Consider the following 16,784-nt stretch of genomic DNA (forward strand, 5'->3'; position numbering starts at 1 on the left):
AATCACAATTTTGGGTGCAACATTCACTTCACGCTAGATTTTTGTGTTGCTGTTGGTTAAAATGGCAATTTTATTAGAGTTTTATTCCGATCGAATTCTCGTGTGATTTATGCGACATGGAAATAAATTTATCTCTAACACTTAGGGAAATCGTGTGATAAATGTTAAAATTACTATAGTTCGAATATTTATGTTACAGCCAGGAGGATTTTGTTTGTGCCGGCACTGATTCGGATCGGAAAGGTGTAAAAAGTTCTTAATACGCGAGGTTCTGGAAACTCGAGAAACACATAGTCTTTGTTATAATTAGAGTCGCGATAAACGAAACAAACAGTATCAATCGTACCGTGAAACGCAGCACAAAATAAGCAAAGTGAATAAACATTATTTTGTTGCGGACAATTTGAAAGATTAAAAAACAATAAATTTACTTAGATGAGTATTAGTGATACAAATGATTTTGTATAATACATATCCAACTTATTACATGCAATAATCAATGTTGGGCGAGATGGACCGATACTGGTCTTAGCCGTCAAACTGACACAGCAAAGAAAAAAAAACAATGTTGTGCTAATTGATGATATGATCGTAAGCTCAGAAGGCCCTTCAGTATCGCTCGTAACTAAAGAGTCTGTCGATTGATTTTTGAAGAATTTAGTAACACAATTCGTCTATATTTTTCCTCTTCTCGAAAAACAAATTGAATACAGAAACAAGTCTTCAAATGTGAAATCAAAGTTATTTGGAGTTCTCAAAAATATCCTGGTAGCAAGAGCAAATCAAGTTCTGAGTAGTGATGGGCGAGGGCTCACGAGCCGTTTATTTGAACCGACTCATTAGAATGAGTGAACGAACCTTCAAAATTGAGCCGCGGCTCTCAACATTAAAAGATAGCCAAGCTACGAACCATGGTTCATCCGTGCTCTCGCTCAAATTTAACAACCATGGTTCGTGTAGTCTGAGCTAGGCATGGGTGAATGCTCACGAGTCGTTCAAAAGAACTGCGGCTTTCAAAAAGAGCCATGTCAGTCAGCATTAAAATGTTAGCTTTCTAACGATGATGTTTTCTAATGAAGCTGTCAAAATACATAGGAAAATTTATTCTCCAGTAATTTTTTATTTATTTGAAATAAAACAGAAATGTTTATTGTTTCAAACAGAACCTTGGGTGCTGAAAATATAACAGAGGTAGAAAACGGATGAAATTCTCACACGAAAAATAACGGTTCGCATAAGTGAATAATTTTGTAAATACAAGATGTATAAATGATTTTATAAGTGGAAATTTTTTTCTCTTGCGTTTTGAAAGATAAACTTGCAATCATCATCCTCGCACACGTACACTTGTGAAACACAACGTTAGATCGCCCACACCGCTCGTGTATTTTCGTGGCTCTTACACTCACTCCTTCGAAACGCTTCTCCACATTGACATTTATTGAGAAAAAATCGATGAACCGTTCAATTGAACCGGCTCTTACGAAAGAGCGTTCGGTTCAGAGCCGCTCATTGAAATGAGCCGTATTGCCGATCACTAGTTCTGAGTGCACATTTCTCTAGTTTTGGTTTTATTATGATTTGCAAAGTGTAAACAATGCACAGTGATCCAAAACGGGCAATTAGCGGGACACAAATATTTTCGCTATTAAATATTAGATGGTGTTTTCAAAAAAACAGTATTATCAATCAACTGGTACATCTTTTGATGGTAAAAATTTGAATTTAATTCTGGAATCTAAATTTCATAATGGAATTTAAGAAAATTTTGCACTTTACAAAAATATGTAAAAAATCATCAAATTACGTCATTATTTCGAAGTAAAAGTAGGGTGGCTTTAAAAAAATCACGTATTTTGTGAACAGCGTTACGAGAAAATCATCTTCCGAAGAGTAAGCAAACTAATTATTGTGCACAATTTTACTCAACTAAGTTCTATGACAAAATAGTTGTTTATCCATTTGCAAAGTTTCGTGTAATTCGAAAAAGAACTTGAGTTTCAGGAAGCGTTACAATGAAAAGGTACACAAATATTTGTGTAACTAAAAATAGTATGAAAAATTAGAATATAGACGAAATATTTCACGAACATGTTCGTAGATACTAATACTACAAAACACTAAAACTTATTGAAAAATCGGTTACCTCGTGCAAAATAGGGAGACCACTTCAGAAATGTTTTTACCAAATTTATCTATACCTTTGAGAAGCTTCAATCTTCAGCTAAGCCTTGGTATTAAATTTCTTTCATGAAATTTCTGTTCAACAGACTTCGCAATCGATTCATAGTATACAGAAACCATTGCATGGCTGGTGCTATGGATCGTACTGATACTAAGAATCCTTCCAGGTCGAGGCTCGAACAGACGACAACTGGTTTGTAAGACCACTACTAGTCCAAAGCTCTACAATTCCCAATTTGTGATTTAGAAAAATATGCATTAATCTTCCTACCAAGTCCTGATGAAGTGACGGAACATCCTATGGGGTTAAAAATTTCACAAATACGAACAAATAATATAAATGAAGAACGAACACAGTTGGGCGCCATATCTCAAGATACCTTAATGAGGGGATAGAAAATGAAAACAGACGAGAGACGTAATTCTACACGCCGAAAATTTAGGTAATCGGCTTGTAACTTGACGAGCTGCTATACCAAATAAGGATATAACCGGGTTTTCATATAAAAACTGCCACCAAACAGAAAAAAATTGGATATACGCTGTATGAAAGGGTTTATATTGGAGTTGGTTTTCCCAAAATTTTAACCATCTAACTACCATATTGTTGGAGTTAGGGTGGTTCTTCTGATTTTAATTTTATTTAAATTTTTCAAAAACCTCTTTAGCAAAAGAAATTTCAAAAATCTCTCTGATTTTTTTCAGAATTTTTCAAAATGAATTTCATGTGAAAAAATAAGTTCAAAATTTTCGAATTTTTTTTAATCGCACTTACAATTTTGGTACCACTCTAGATTTTACATAAAAAATAAATCATTTATGAGTACATTACGCTGTATTTTTTTCAGATTTTTGAAAAATGTGGACGGGTATAATATCAGACTTAGAAAAAAAAAACCATTCGAAAAACTATGCGTCTCCATAAAATTGTCATCATCCGATGGAGACGCATGGTATTTAGTTCTAAAATCATATATTACATGTCCCTAGTATAATCGAGTTGTTAGTGACACCGAAGGCACCTCACAGTGCGAAATGGGTGTGGAAATGGTCCCAGAATGCACATGTAAAGTTACCTGTGCATTTCACACAACCACTGTAGATCGTATGTTTGAACCCCTATCGGGAAGGATTCGTAGTGTCTTAGTGTACACTAAGCATCAGTTGCGAGGTCTGTTGAAACAGAATGGTAAAATCCCACAAAATGAATATAATACCAAGACTACTTTTCTTTGCTTTGCTTACAGTAGGTATTCGCAAGAGTACTCTAGAGAACTCTGTGCAGTGAGGAATCAAGGATTACATGATTTATGTTCCAATATAAACTGTGGGTATTTGCTGAAAAACAACTCAAATGATTGCATCTTTCACATGGTTCATAGTTCATCATTCATTATTCTAGCCGGAGCGCTTTAAAACAAATTCGAATTGAACGTGCATCCTAAAAACTCAAGAATCTGTATTGTGTACAATTCTGCACGCAAAAATTACCATTGTATGCAAGTTCGAAAGCAAGTCCCCGTAAGCGACTTTTGGGCTGCTCGAAATGCCTTTTTATTTTTTTAACACACATTGAAAACTTTTCATGGATATCTGTTCCCGGTGGTAATACTAAGGAACCTTTTGCTCAATTGTCTCTATGGTTACCATCAACGTTTTGTCATTCTGTGGCTATCATGATGCACCTAGTTAGCGAACTAGTCATCTAGAGTTGCCTACAAAAATATCATTGTTTTTGGCATCAAATCTAAAGTTAGAGAATACAAATCACTAGTAAATACAGATAGAGGTTCTCGATCATTTACAAATATACATTCATCATGCACGCGGCCTTGCGATGACAAGATTTCATCACAGACAATAGACATCCATGTAGAGATTTCAAAGTGTGTAAAAAAATTAACGGTTATTCAGCAAGTAGTAGTTCGTATGTGGAGGCGCTTCCAGCAGCGCAGTAATTCGCTGATGGGTAGTTGCGTTCGAGCTTGCATACTATGATAATTCAAATGCTTTACATAGCATTCTTGATAAAGTTTGTTCTTGCTTTAATGTCTGTTCTCTGTGATTTCACGTTGAACCACTGATACTCAGCGGCTGACTGCAATTACTCGCAGTTACATTTGAATATCTGATGCATGTATGCATTAGCGCAAAAAAAAACACTGCGAACAAAACCGATCGATCTTACTTCCGCGGATTTGAGCACTTTCACTTATCCTATTGCTTAGAAAGAACAGTGGACTCACGTTGGCAAGTTTGCTGTGGTGATATTTGTACACAAGGACGGTCACTTGGATCGATCGTCCGCCAATGCAATCAGACTCACATCAGTTCAGTACACGAGCATTTGGTTTTTTTATGTAGCTCTAGCTGGATGACACAGACCACATTGGCTATGCCACTAAGCTGATCCTAAGCCGACTTGCTATGGGCATAGCGAGCTGTTATCGGTCACGTTTGAATGTTACCTTTCGCCCGGTTGAGGCTGGTCGGAAACGTGGATGAAAATACCGGGCGAATCTTTTGTTGCTGGTGCTAAAGGGTGTGATTCGTTACGTTGCATGTGCCAATTTTTTTTCTTAAAGATAGGTAACGACACTTGGCGTAGTTATGGCGCCACAGAATTTATTCACATTGCACAGTTGATAAACAACTCGGGTAAATGTCTTAACGGAAATTGATGACATTATATTTTATTAAATGTTCATACAACCATCTTATAAATATTATCATTGAATATTTCATTATATAGTTTGACGAAACATTTCCGATACAGGAATTAGTTTCAGAGCGATGACAACACCCGTTGAAAAACACGTGACAGCCCGCGTGAATGTTAGAGCAAACATTGAAGATTCTAGGATTCATTCTCAAATCATCATACCTATAAACAAGAGACCCATTCTTTCTCATCCGTGAAAAGTGCGTTCCTTTTTGGTATGCAAGATTTATTATTATTATTATTATTATTTTTTGAAGTTCACTTCAAACCTATGAGGTCCAAATTTCAGCTATCATAGTAATCAAGAGCTCTGAAAACATTGTCTTAGTAATCAAAGCCATGAAACGGATTTAAGTCGGCCTATTTGATCTACATTCTTAAGTAGTAGTTAGCCTCAAATACCACCTTACCTAGCCTTATATCGGAATTTTCATCAAGTTTTTGGTGAGTTCCTATCATCAGAACAAAGAGACATAAAACAAACAGTAAGACCGGATTATGTACTGTGCCGGTAACTTTTCTGTTGACACCTATATGCAAAAACACGGTGAATCACATGGCCGCAAATGTGCAAAGGCACTACTTCATCAGAAAGGGTGATTCGACACGTGCGGTGACTACCGCAAAGCGCAACTACAACTGTTTCAGCACATGCCATACCACGTCTAAAGAACGCATCAATCGAAATCACCACTACAACTGTAGTGTTTAGATATGCATGGCGGCAGTGTCGAACAGAACTCGAATGTCGACATGAGTGACGAAAGTTGAGCATGTAAATATCAGAACGCGTTATGTTTCGCAATACAAATTTTATACCTATTTCTTTTGTTTGTTGAAATGAATTGAATAGGCAGAGTAGGTGTCGCTGTAGTTGGACGTAACATTTTGTTCTTGTGTGAATTTATCGAAAAAAATTTAGGCTTAAAAAAGAAGTGTGTGAGATTTGGAAAGATTTACGAAAGAAGACAGAAGAATTGAAGATAAAATTGATTCAATAGTGGAAACAAAAATGAAATGTGAGCCAAAGAATCTTTCTTACACATGAACTGGCATGGTGATGAGTTAGGTATGTCGTTCGACGGTAACTTCATGCCAGTTTGTTATAATGACGTATTTGGTGTCCGAATTTTGAAATTTGACAACTCAAGACTTCACTTACTCTGATTTGAACGAAGCTTCTAAATTAACGAAATTCGAGAATTCAAGTTTTGAGTGTCGTTTTTACAAATCTACACATGTAATAAATAATTATTAAAAACAAATTACAATTGTAATATACAATTACCTAAAACAAATTACAAACAAATGTGTTGCTAAGAATTTAAGAGTCGTTTTTTGCCTTTCTCATAAAGAAGGGCTATGCAATCACAGTGTCAATCAACTTTTGAACAGAAGCCCAGAGAGCCGACTGTTATATACCATTCGAATCAGTTCGTCGAGATCGCAAAATATCTCCGGGATCCCAAGCACATCGCGCTGCATGGATGTGTCGAAAAATAACGCTGAGTCAGAGCTATTTAGGAGGCTGACACGGATAGGAATATATCTTGAAGGGTTGATTTGCTGTGACATATGGTTAGAATATATTGTCATGAGCCTTGTTTGGGATTGAAGCTCAACTACCATTTCGAAGTTATCAATAACCAGGGGATTTAGTACCTTACATCTTATTAGCAGTCGTTATGAAAGCTGCCAAAAACGATATTTCAATGGGAGAACTCCCGCCAGAACTTCAAGACTCATTGTATGTGTTGAATGCATACAGCCTAAGGCAATTCGCAAATAACGGCACTGAATTTGCTCAAGTTTGATAATATGAGAGTTTGCTGCGGAACGAAAGCAAACGCATCCATATTACATCTTCCGGATGAGCACCCCACCAAGATCCTGTTATTGTTCGAATAAAATTTACTCTTTGTTGGTATTTCGTTATCAGATACCTAATGTGTCATTCCCACGGTCAAAACCTATTGGATCATTCTTCCCATCATATGAAGCTTTCTTGAAAAGACGACCAGCTCTGTTTTCTTCGCAGAGCATTTGATAACCAGATGAACAGCCCAAACGGCCAAGTTATCTAAGGTATCTTGCAATGGTTTTAGCAGCATTGGGCCCAGTAATTGAAATCACGCCATCATCTGCCAATTGTCTTAGTGTGCATGGGGTTACTAGTTTTCAATGTCGTTCACATAAAAATTATAGATGAGCGGACTGAGGCATGAGCCTTGCGGGATGTAGCTCAGGGATGACAGGTCATTTTTTCCAAAAAATCTGAGATCAAACCCAAAACCTGTCTGTGAAAATCTGTGACCGTTTTCCGTACCACAATAGCAGCTCAAAATCAATTTGGTGAGCAAAAAAAAAGGTCTCACTACCAACACGCTCTGTACCTTTTTCCTCAACCGCTCTGTACTTCTTGGTGCTAAACTGTGCTCGATTTCTAAAATCAGTAATTTATTTCAGAATCTGTGAAAATCTGTGATCATTTTCAGGAATCTGTGAAAATCTGTGTCATTTTAAAAATCTGTGCAGAAAATTCAAAATCTGTGAAACACAGATTAATCTGTGAACCTGTCATCCCTATTACGAAATCGCCATGTGAAAAATGCGCTTCTCTGACAAAAGGTTGTGCAAATAATTATTTATTACCCCTGGAAGTCCATGTCTATGGTGAGGCTTGTCTAAAAGAACATAAATGGAAACAGAATCAAATGCTCCTTTCATGTCTATAAATACAGATGTCATTTGTTGTTTTTGTGCGAAGGCATTTCGATGTCAGACGAAAGTAATGCAAGGTAATCATTCGTCCCTTTATTTCTACGGAATCCAAACTGAGTATCTGATAACAAGTCATTCGTCTCGACCCAAGTGTCAAGACGTCGAAAAATAATTTTTTGAATAATTTTCTGATGCAGGACAACATAGCAATGGGTCTATATGAGTTGTGATTGGAAGCTGGTTTCCCTGACTTTTGAATTACGATAATTTTTACTTGCCTCCAATCGACTGGACATAATTTTGCTCCAGAAACTTGTTGAACAACTCCAACAAGTGTTTTTTCGCGAGGTCGGGCAGATTCTTCACCAAATTGAATTTAATTCTGTTCAACCCAGGAACGTTATTGTTACAAGACTAGAGTGCTATAGAAAATTCCATAATTGAAAAGGGGCTATCAATGGAACCATTATTTGGAGGAGACTCCCGAATAATGCTATGCGTAGGAACAGAATCAGGGCAAACTTTCCTAGCAAAGTCAAATATCCATTGGTTCGAGTATTCCTCACTTTCAATTCATTCGTGCCTTATTCGTCTGGCCCTGTTCTAAAGAGTGCTTATTGAAGTTTCTCTTGGCAAACCTTCGACAAAATGTTCCCAATAGCTACATTGTTTGGCCCGAAGTATGCTATTGTACATGGTTTCTAAAACCATTTTTTTTTCAAAATTCTGAAGAGTTCCTACTCTCCGTCTTAAAAACTGTTTGCAAGCACTCATTGTCCCACCAAGGGTTTGAAGGCCTTCTGTTAGATGGACCAAGAAATCGTTTGATTTGGGCTTGTTCTGTGGCCTCCAGAATCGAACAAACAAGGAAGTTATATTCTTCCAGCCGGGGGAGTTCATTCCATTTCTTCCAGTTCCAGTCAATATTTTTTGTCAAATCATATGGACTATTAACTGAATTAGCAATGCATTTGTTACTGCTAATTGAGATGATGATTAGTAAATGATCGCTACCGTGTAAATCAGAAAATATTTTCCAGGTATATTTCTAGTCGAATTGAAGTCGAGCAAAGAGATAAATCTAATGCACTTGGACCTGCAGGAAGTCTTGGAAATATTTTGCTTTCATAGAAGAAGAACTGAAAACGAGCAAACATTTCAAAAATTGGAAATATATTCCTCTAGTTCACAGGTGTCTTAAGTTGATGATCACTCAAATTCACAACTTCAAATTTCAGTACCGAAAATAGAATTCATTACACCACACCACTACAGACACTACAAGGTGGATTAACTATGCCCTCGGCATCTCAAAAATGATGTTATTAAATAAAATAATGCGGGAGTAAATCAATTATTTTATTTATTCTTCCTTAATTAATTCAACTGTTCTTCAAATGATTCCTTTGGGTACCCGATTTGCTGCTATTTGCAACACATTTCTATACAATTAACATTTCCGAGTTTTGATAAGCATGCACGAAAAAATACATGCACACGGGCGGTGAGAATCTATTTTCTTTTCACCCATTTATATGGCCACATATCGCAAGTATGATTCACCACCTTATTCAAAGCCAATCATTCTAGCACTCACAGCGAACCTTCCTATCTCCTTTGCCTCATGAGGCAATGATATAAAGTGAATCCATAGTAGTTCACACTAATTTTCAATTGAAATTCGAATAAAATACGTTTAAAATATCGAAAACAGTCATAGTTGCCTAGGATCACTCATTGTTCCCATAGCTATACAAAGATTGTATGCCTGAGTTACATGCGAACTAGTGACAGTGAGATCGACGAGACAGTGAAAATTTAGTGTCCATTTTAGAGTATTATTCAACGATTTCAAAGACAGGATTGCTTTATAATAATGAAGTGACGCATTGCCCTGATTTTTCTTGTATCAGGGTAATAAACTGTCCACCAAAGAGAGAATGTACTTTTCTAATAGAATGTTGAAAAATTGTTGTTTAATTCAACGCAATTGTCATTTTTGTCACGATTGCTTCATAGAACCGAAGGTTAATTTAACAAATTTAAAAATAATATTGCCTTACTTTACTCCGTCACGACGGTCCTAATTCCACGAAACGACAATTTCTCAACAAAACAAAATCAAAACAACAAAAATATTTTTTTCGTTTTTAAAACGCGCTTATTGTTTAATTAAATTTAGACATTTCGGTTAACCCGAGGAAGCATTTAAAAATAAAGTATGAAAAAGAACAAATTTCGTAAATGAATCACGATTTCCGCCTGCGAAATGTTTCGAGCGCACGTGCTTTATTAAAAAGTCACGAAAAAGCAAACGGTAATGAATGATTCATAGTTGGAAGCGAAATCGACGGACACCGAACACTTAGAAAGGTAAATCTATCAAAGCGTTTGAATTTAGTAACGAATGGCTCATGTTTCATTAATATTGATTAACGAAGCAAACCACCCCAAATGTAACCTGCGTTCCAATTTGATTAAACGCGACACACCAATGTTCAATTGACAATCGAAAAACGCTTACCATAATTTATCACCGAGTAACTGCTCGGGGACGCCACCGGGGCGGATATCCTGACCGTGGGGACACTTTCCAAGTTGTGTGTCTCATGTGATGTCGTTGTATCCTCCGAGGTCAGCGATGGATCTTCGACAAAACTTCCCGGCGAAGCCGTGTCAGTGTCCTCTAGCATAGGACTCATGGCGCCTAACGGTACAAATTGAACTTTGGCACCACCGAAACTGTAGAGTGATTCGTAACCGACCGGATGGCAGCTGAAAATGAGAACAAAGGAATATGCAATGATTTGTTGGCATGTTAAAAAGAGAATAAATAAACGTTTTGCTAACTGGAGTAGCCAAAGTCATGAATATATGCGAAATCAAGGAGCAAAAAGTCTCCAGAATTTTCTCGAGCCTTAGATTTTGAACACTTCATTGTCCTATAAACATAAAGAGGGAAGTGTTCGTATTGGACCGTATCTGATTGTATGAGTAATATAAAAAAGCCTTTTGACTATATTCAATTTTTGGATAAAAATATCCAACATGAATGTTACTAATGAAGAAATACATAGAAAATTAATTTATTATAGTTTAATGGAGCTCTAAGTCTGTCTAAAAATCTCAAAATAATAAATAAGGACTCATAAGAAAAGATCACGTAGCTCAATTTGAGGTCAAAGTATCCCTTCGTCCATTCCAAACATTTCCCAACGTGTTTTTCACTTAACATGAACTTTTCCTATAAAGGAGTGTAAAAATGAATCATATCATGAACTTCACAACTAATTTCACAGAATTTGGCATCGAAACAAACACAACATGTACTTTTACATGTTAATAAATGCAATATGAAATTACGGCATACTCGGATCAATGTCAAGTGTAAAATTTCATTTTTTGCCTTTCTCATATAGAAAGTTTGTGCAATCACTGTGAAAACCGACTTTTGAACCGAGGCTCGGAAAACCGAGTGTCATATACCATTTGACTTAGTTCGTCAAGTACGCAAAATGTCTGTATGCGTTTATGTATGTATGTAACATTTTTTTGCAGTCCCTTTCCTCGGAAATTGCTAAGCCGATTCTCATGAACTTAGATTTAAATGAAAGGTCTTGTAACCTCACACAAAGTTCCTGAATTTTATTCGAATCCGACTTCCGTTTCTGGAATTACAGAGTGATATGTACAAAAAAAGTGAAAATAAGTACACTTACTTTTCTCAGAGACGGCTTAACCGATTCTCACAAACTTAGATCCAAATGAAAGGTACCATTGTCCTATACAAATTTTTATATTGGTCCAACTTCCAGTTCCGAAGTTACAGGGTGATTAGTGAAAAAAATCTTATTTCAAATTACTTGTTCTCTTTCTCAGAGATGGCGTGCCCGATTTCAACAAACTTTGGCACAAATGAAAGGTATCATAGTCCCATACAAAACATTCAAATTTCATCCGGATCCGACTTCCGTCGTGACAAAACACGTAACAAAATTTCTTAACTTGCCTCGAAACTATTCCAATCGATAGCCATTGTCAATAGACAACCGAAAAATCCGATTCCGGCTATGCTGTTTCTCGTTTTCAGATTCCAAAAGCAAAATAAAAAAAATAAAAAAAAAATAATTTCTAAACTTATCTCAAAACTATTCCAATCGGGAGTCAGTGTCAGTAGACGGTTAAACATTAATTTGGCTATCCTTGTTCTTGGGTTTTTTGATAAACGACCGAAGATTGTAGCCATAGACTCAAAATCCCAGTCACTTTTCTCGAACCAACTTCGACTATACCGGTTCCCAGATTCCGGTTTCGGAAGTACCTCTTGTCGTTTCCTCAGAGATGGCCTAACCTACCTGAGTACTGTTTTTTTTATAGGTTATACTAGTTTTGTTTTTCAAGAATCGAAGAAAATTATTTTGAAGAATACCACATGTTAATATATGCGAATATGTGCGATATGAAAAAGGCATCATTACACCACTAGGTGGATTAAAGCAGGTTTTTTCTAAGTTTCTCGTAGGCAACGTAGACCAAAATTTGGCACTTTTAACCTATTAGTTCCCGTTCATGGACTTAAGTAGGCATTTTTTTTAAATACATCTTTCCTTCCCTCCTCTTGCGAGGGTCTTAGTAAACTTCCGAAATCTACAATGGATTTTTATATTTGGTGTCAATATTATCGAATAAAATCTACCTCTGCTTGGAATGATTTTAGTTGTTTACATAAAATCATCTCGAAGTAGTGTCACTTTATACTAAACTAAACTTGTTTTTAATTAGAATTTGTCCGTCTTTTTTCCATGGGGGCGTTTTCATCAGCGGAAATCAATCCATTCAATAGCGATTGTTTCTTTTAGACCGATCTGCTTTGAGTACCAAACCAGTGGCAACGTTGAACTGCAGAAGATTCACATTTAAAGAGAACGAACTCGAACTTGTTTAACATTAAAGAAATTTAACAATTCGGTTCTACTGAGTCCTTAGTGTCAATATTATTGTTATTCGCTTCGTGTGCAGTTCTGCGACCGTTCATTTCTTATGTTCTCGTTAGTTCCGCCTTATTGGGTGCAAACGTGTATTGAGGACGTATTTAAAAAGAGCTCTTACAGTCAGCTCGCGTCAGCATTGATTAAATTCACACTGTGTGCAGTTCTGAGGCCGAGAAAAATGATAATAAATTGTACTGAATTCACCAGATACAAACGAGAGGAGCAGTTGGTAGCAGAGCTAATATCTGTCACTATTAACTAGCAACATTGTACAATAAAGATTGGTTAGCTTACGTCACTGGACAGCTGCCAACCAGGCTCTACAAATCATCATGTATTGAGTGTATGAGAGCCGGTATGTAAAACCCCAAATTCTCTCGACATTTCAATTGTCAGGACGCTCATTGATTACCGATGCAATTGATATTATCATCATTTATTCTGTCACTGCTTGAATGCGATGTGACTAAATCTGTATGAAATGTTCAAAACGACGAATGTAACAATGAGAGATTCTCTTTTTTTACTTCCTCTTTCTATCATAACGGTGCTCTTAGCAATCCTTCTCTCCAATTATTTACCGATAATAATAACTAAAGCTGTCATCTTTGAATCTGCACTGAAGAAATTACCAAAAAAAGTAGGAATGTTTCGCAATAATCGAAAGAGAAAGTAAACAAAAAGAATCTCTCATTGTTACATTCAAAGTTTTGAACATTTTATACAGAAATAATAATCGAACAACATGAATATTGAAACATATTCATTTACTCCAATAAACCACACTACTTGGTCATAGAACTATCGAGTATCTCACTTGACAGTCACTTTCACTGTACAGATTACAGTTGACGATGGTTTTAGTCAGTCTGTCAAGGTCATTCGACGTGACTGAGAAATTGCAATTCTGATTAGAAGATTCACTTTGTACGCCGTTCGCAACGAACCAGATGCAATAATTTTCAACAATAAAAATAAGTTTGCCGATTCGGTATTCGGTTTTTCAGATCGCGGCTCGAATATGTGACAACTGGTTTATAAGACTAGAGACTGTTCTGAGTCCTCAATCCAGGCACAATGAGTTTTTCAAATATATAAAGTCATCAATTATATAAAGACTTTAATTTTTAAACGTTCTTTAACCTGTAATTCCATATCCGAAAATCGAAGACTTTTGACCACTTATTTCAGGGTTTTTAGAGCCAATGCGCGAGAAACAGTATAACCAAAGTAAGTTTGTTTGACCATTAACTTAGAAGACCGGGAAACTAGAAGAATTTTAGGGATTCAAACTTTTTCGCACTTTTTATATCGTCATTTACATAAATATAGCCTTAAAATAGAATAGTTTAACACTGATGACCCTATAAGTCGGAAGTCGAATTTGGATAAAATTCAATAGTCTTAGGGCCACAGTACTTTTTTGTTCATCTGATTTATAAAAGGCTTCAGAATAGATTTTAATGTCACAATTAACAATATTGGTCCGAGTTGGCGTTTCAATGCATAGAGCGTTGGTCTTACAAGGCATGTTATCGCATGTTCGAATCCCGACCTGGAAGGATTCTTAGTGTCAGTAAGATCGTAGTACCAAAGATAAACTCAAGATTACGAAGTATCATAAAAACCTATGGAGCATTTTAGGTCACGGTTCGTGAACCGATGAACTGTTTCAGAATATCTGTTGATTGACCCCTCAGTCTGTAAGGTTCAATTAAAATGCTTGTACCCATGGTAACCTATTAATTGTTTACAAATAAAACTAACTAAAAATGGAAACAGCAAAGCACGGGTTGCAGTTGTGTTGTTAACGACTGTGAAAGCCGATCAAAGGATTCAGTAACATTTTTAAAATTTCCTGACAAGTCAAAACTGTGAGTAATCATGCAATATGAATTATTACTTATGTATGCAACTTTTCATTTAAATTTAAAGCGCTGATATATCTTGTGCTGTTTACATTTTGTAGAACTAAATTGCAATAAGAAAAAAGCGATATCCTTCAAGAGGAATTACAGATTGAGAGAGAGGACAAACGAAGACTGCATCGTATATGTAAAATCGACTATTGAAATCATTGGAACTAAAAAATACCAACTGCGAAGAATTAACCAAAAATTCAAGAAAATAACATCTTCCAGATTTAAAAACGATCAAATCATCGAAGCTATTTGAAATAATCCGTTATTGAAGGAACCTTTAAAAAATTTACTGGTCAAATTTTCAAGCCAGTCGGAACAAAACTCTGGAAGTTATGGGCCTTTATCTTTCCTTATCTCATACTGCAAAGAAGCAAGAGTCCGCTGACAGGCCCAAGAGTTCTGCTTCGATTGATTTGAAAATTTGACAAAGTATTCTTGGAATGTTTTATTATAACAAAATGCAAAGAAAAACGATGAATTTACGGAAATGTTAGACTCTACGCGCTCCCCAAAAAAATTAATTGTTTCTTTCGATTTTATATACAATAAACACTAAACGTTTAAACGTTTTTCTCGAAAGCAGGTTTTGGAAGTTCGTGTCCATCGTCATTCAAAAACTACTTCACCAATTTTTTTCAAATGTTACATACACTTTCTACGTGTAAATTACTAGACCCCAACGTTATCCTTTTCATTGTTTGTTTAAACAACCACCGAAAATATAAAAAAAAAACTTAAAAAATCAAAAAGAAATGTTGGGGTCTAGGAAAACGTCTACTGTAACCATTGAAATTTTTGTTGCATTCTTTCAGTTCAAAACCAAGTAAGTTCCCCTCATAGTCAAATGTTCAGCTGTTTATTTTATTTCTCAGTATAGGTATTCCCAGTTATACATTCTGGGAATGATTAAGTTTCATCGGTTCTGATTCTTAATACTTAAATAGAAATATATGTTCCTTGCACCATATTCAACTAAACAGATAGTGTCAGAGTGATGTAGGATTTATACATCATGTTCGGTTCATATTTAGTCAATTTCCGAATGATTATTTATGGAATGAGCAAAATGTATACACTAACAGAATTTGGGATAGTATTTACATGATAAACAAACTAAGTAACATTCAAGTCGAATGAATAGTTGAAGTTCAAGGCTTTGACTATTGACAGTGAACCGAATTCATCGAGGGGTCGTATTGCGCTGGTACATACAAAATCACCGACTACTCCATCTTGAGTTTATCTTTGGTAGTACTAGCCATGCAATTATTCTTAACAGTATGAATCAATTGCGAAGTCTGTTGAAACAAAAAGGTCAATTTTTCCAAAAGGAATATTATGCCAAGACTTTACTTTTAACTACTACTTTTGCAGATTATATTTATCAGTAAATTTACAGGAAAACAATTCCTTTTTATTCCACTGGTCGTAAGGAAAAAGAACGATAGTGCTTAACCAGATTGAGAAGACCATATATTTTAACACTCTACGAAATTAAGCTACTTATTCTGAAGAAAATTAAAAACGGTAGTAGTTGCAAGTATAATATTATTTAAAAGAAAGTTGTCTATAGAAACACTGAATTAGAATGTAGGGGAAGAAGGGGTAATACGAACCCCCTAAGGAAAGGTTTATAAAAACGGTGATCTTTTTGTTGGTATCTTTTTGGTAACACTGTTTTTGACAGATCACACGTGAATCGTGTCTTGTGTCATTGTCAAACTTGTTCAGTTTAGTCTATAACTTAATCATGTATCGTCGTTCGGTCTATGATTTTTTTTCATGAATGGGCGCTGGCGAAGTTCGAGGACCGAAACACATATCAAAAATTGTGTTCAGTGACGAAGCTCATTTCTGATTGAATAGATACGCCAACAAGCAAAGCTGTCGCATCTATGGAGTGAAGACCAACCAGAAGCCTTGCAAGATCTACCAATGCATCCCAAAAAAGTCACTGTTTGGTTTGAATTATGGGCCGGTAGCATTATTCGTGACATATCGGTCGATATGTTTTAGAGAGTGTACCAAAATTGGACCCTGCGCATGGCCCATCTAAATCGGAGTCGCGGCCAACATTTGCATGAAATCATCTTCAAACATTAAATTATAATGATCGTTTTCCGAATTCCTAAGCATATTGTCTCACGCAGTTGGAGTCATTTTATCCCATAAACTTAGAGACAACAACATAATTTGTTAAACGAAGAATTGGCATAGAACACATAATTAAAGTCGTCCTCATTA

At 36.0% G+C, this 16,784-nt stretch overlaps 1 protein-coding gene across 2 annotated transcripts in view; it reads right to left on the reverse strand.

Annotated features, from left to right (window-relative positions):
- The window catches only part of LOC131427840 (uncharacterized), an 80,922-nt gene that overhangs the window by 6,719 nt on the left and 57,419 nt on the right, over positions 1-16,784 (reverse strand). For both annotated transcript variants that reach the window (XM_058591383.1, XM_058591384.1), the window contains exon 2: positions 10,152-10,402. In XM_058591383.1, the coding sequence (XP_058447366.1) occupies positions 10,152-10,402 (251 nt within the window). The remainder of the gene's footprint in view (positions 1-10,151; positions 10,403-16,784) is intronic.

The sequence above is a fragment of the Malaya genurostris genome, chromosome 2 (genome assembly GCF_030247185.1).
Source record: "Malaya genurostris strain Urasoe2022 chromosome 2, Malgen_1.1, whole genome shotgun sequence".
Lineage (NCBI taxonomy): Eukaryota > Metazoa > Arthropoda > Insecta > Diptera > Culicidae > Malaya > Malaya genurostris.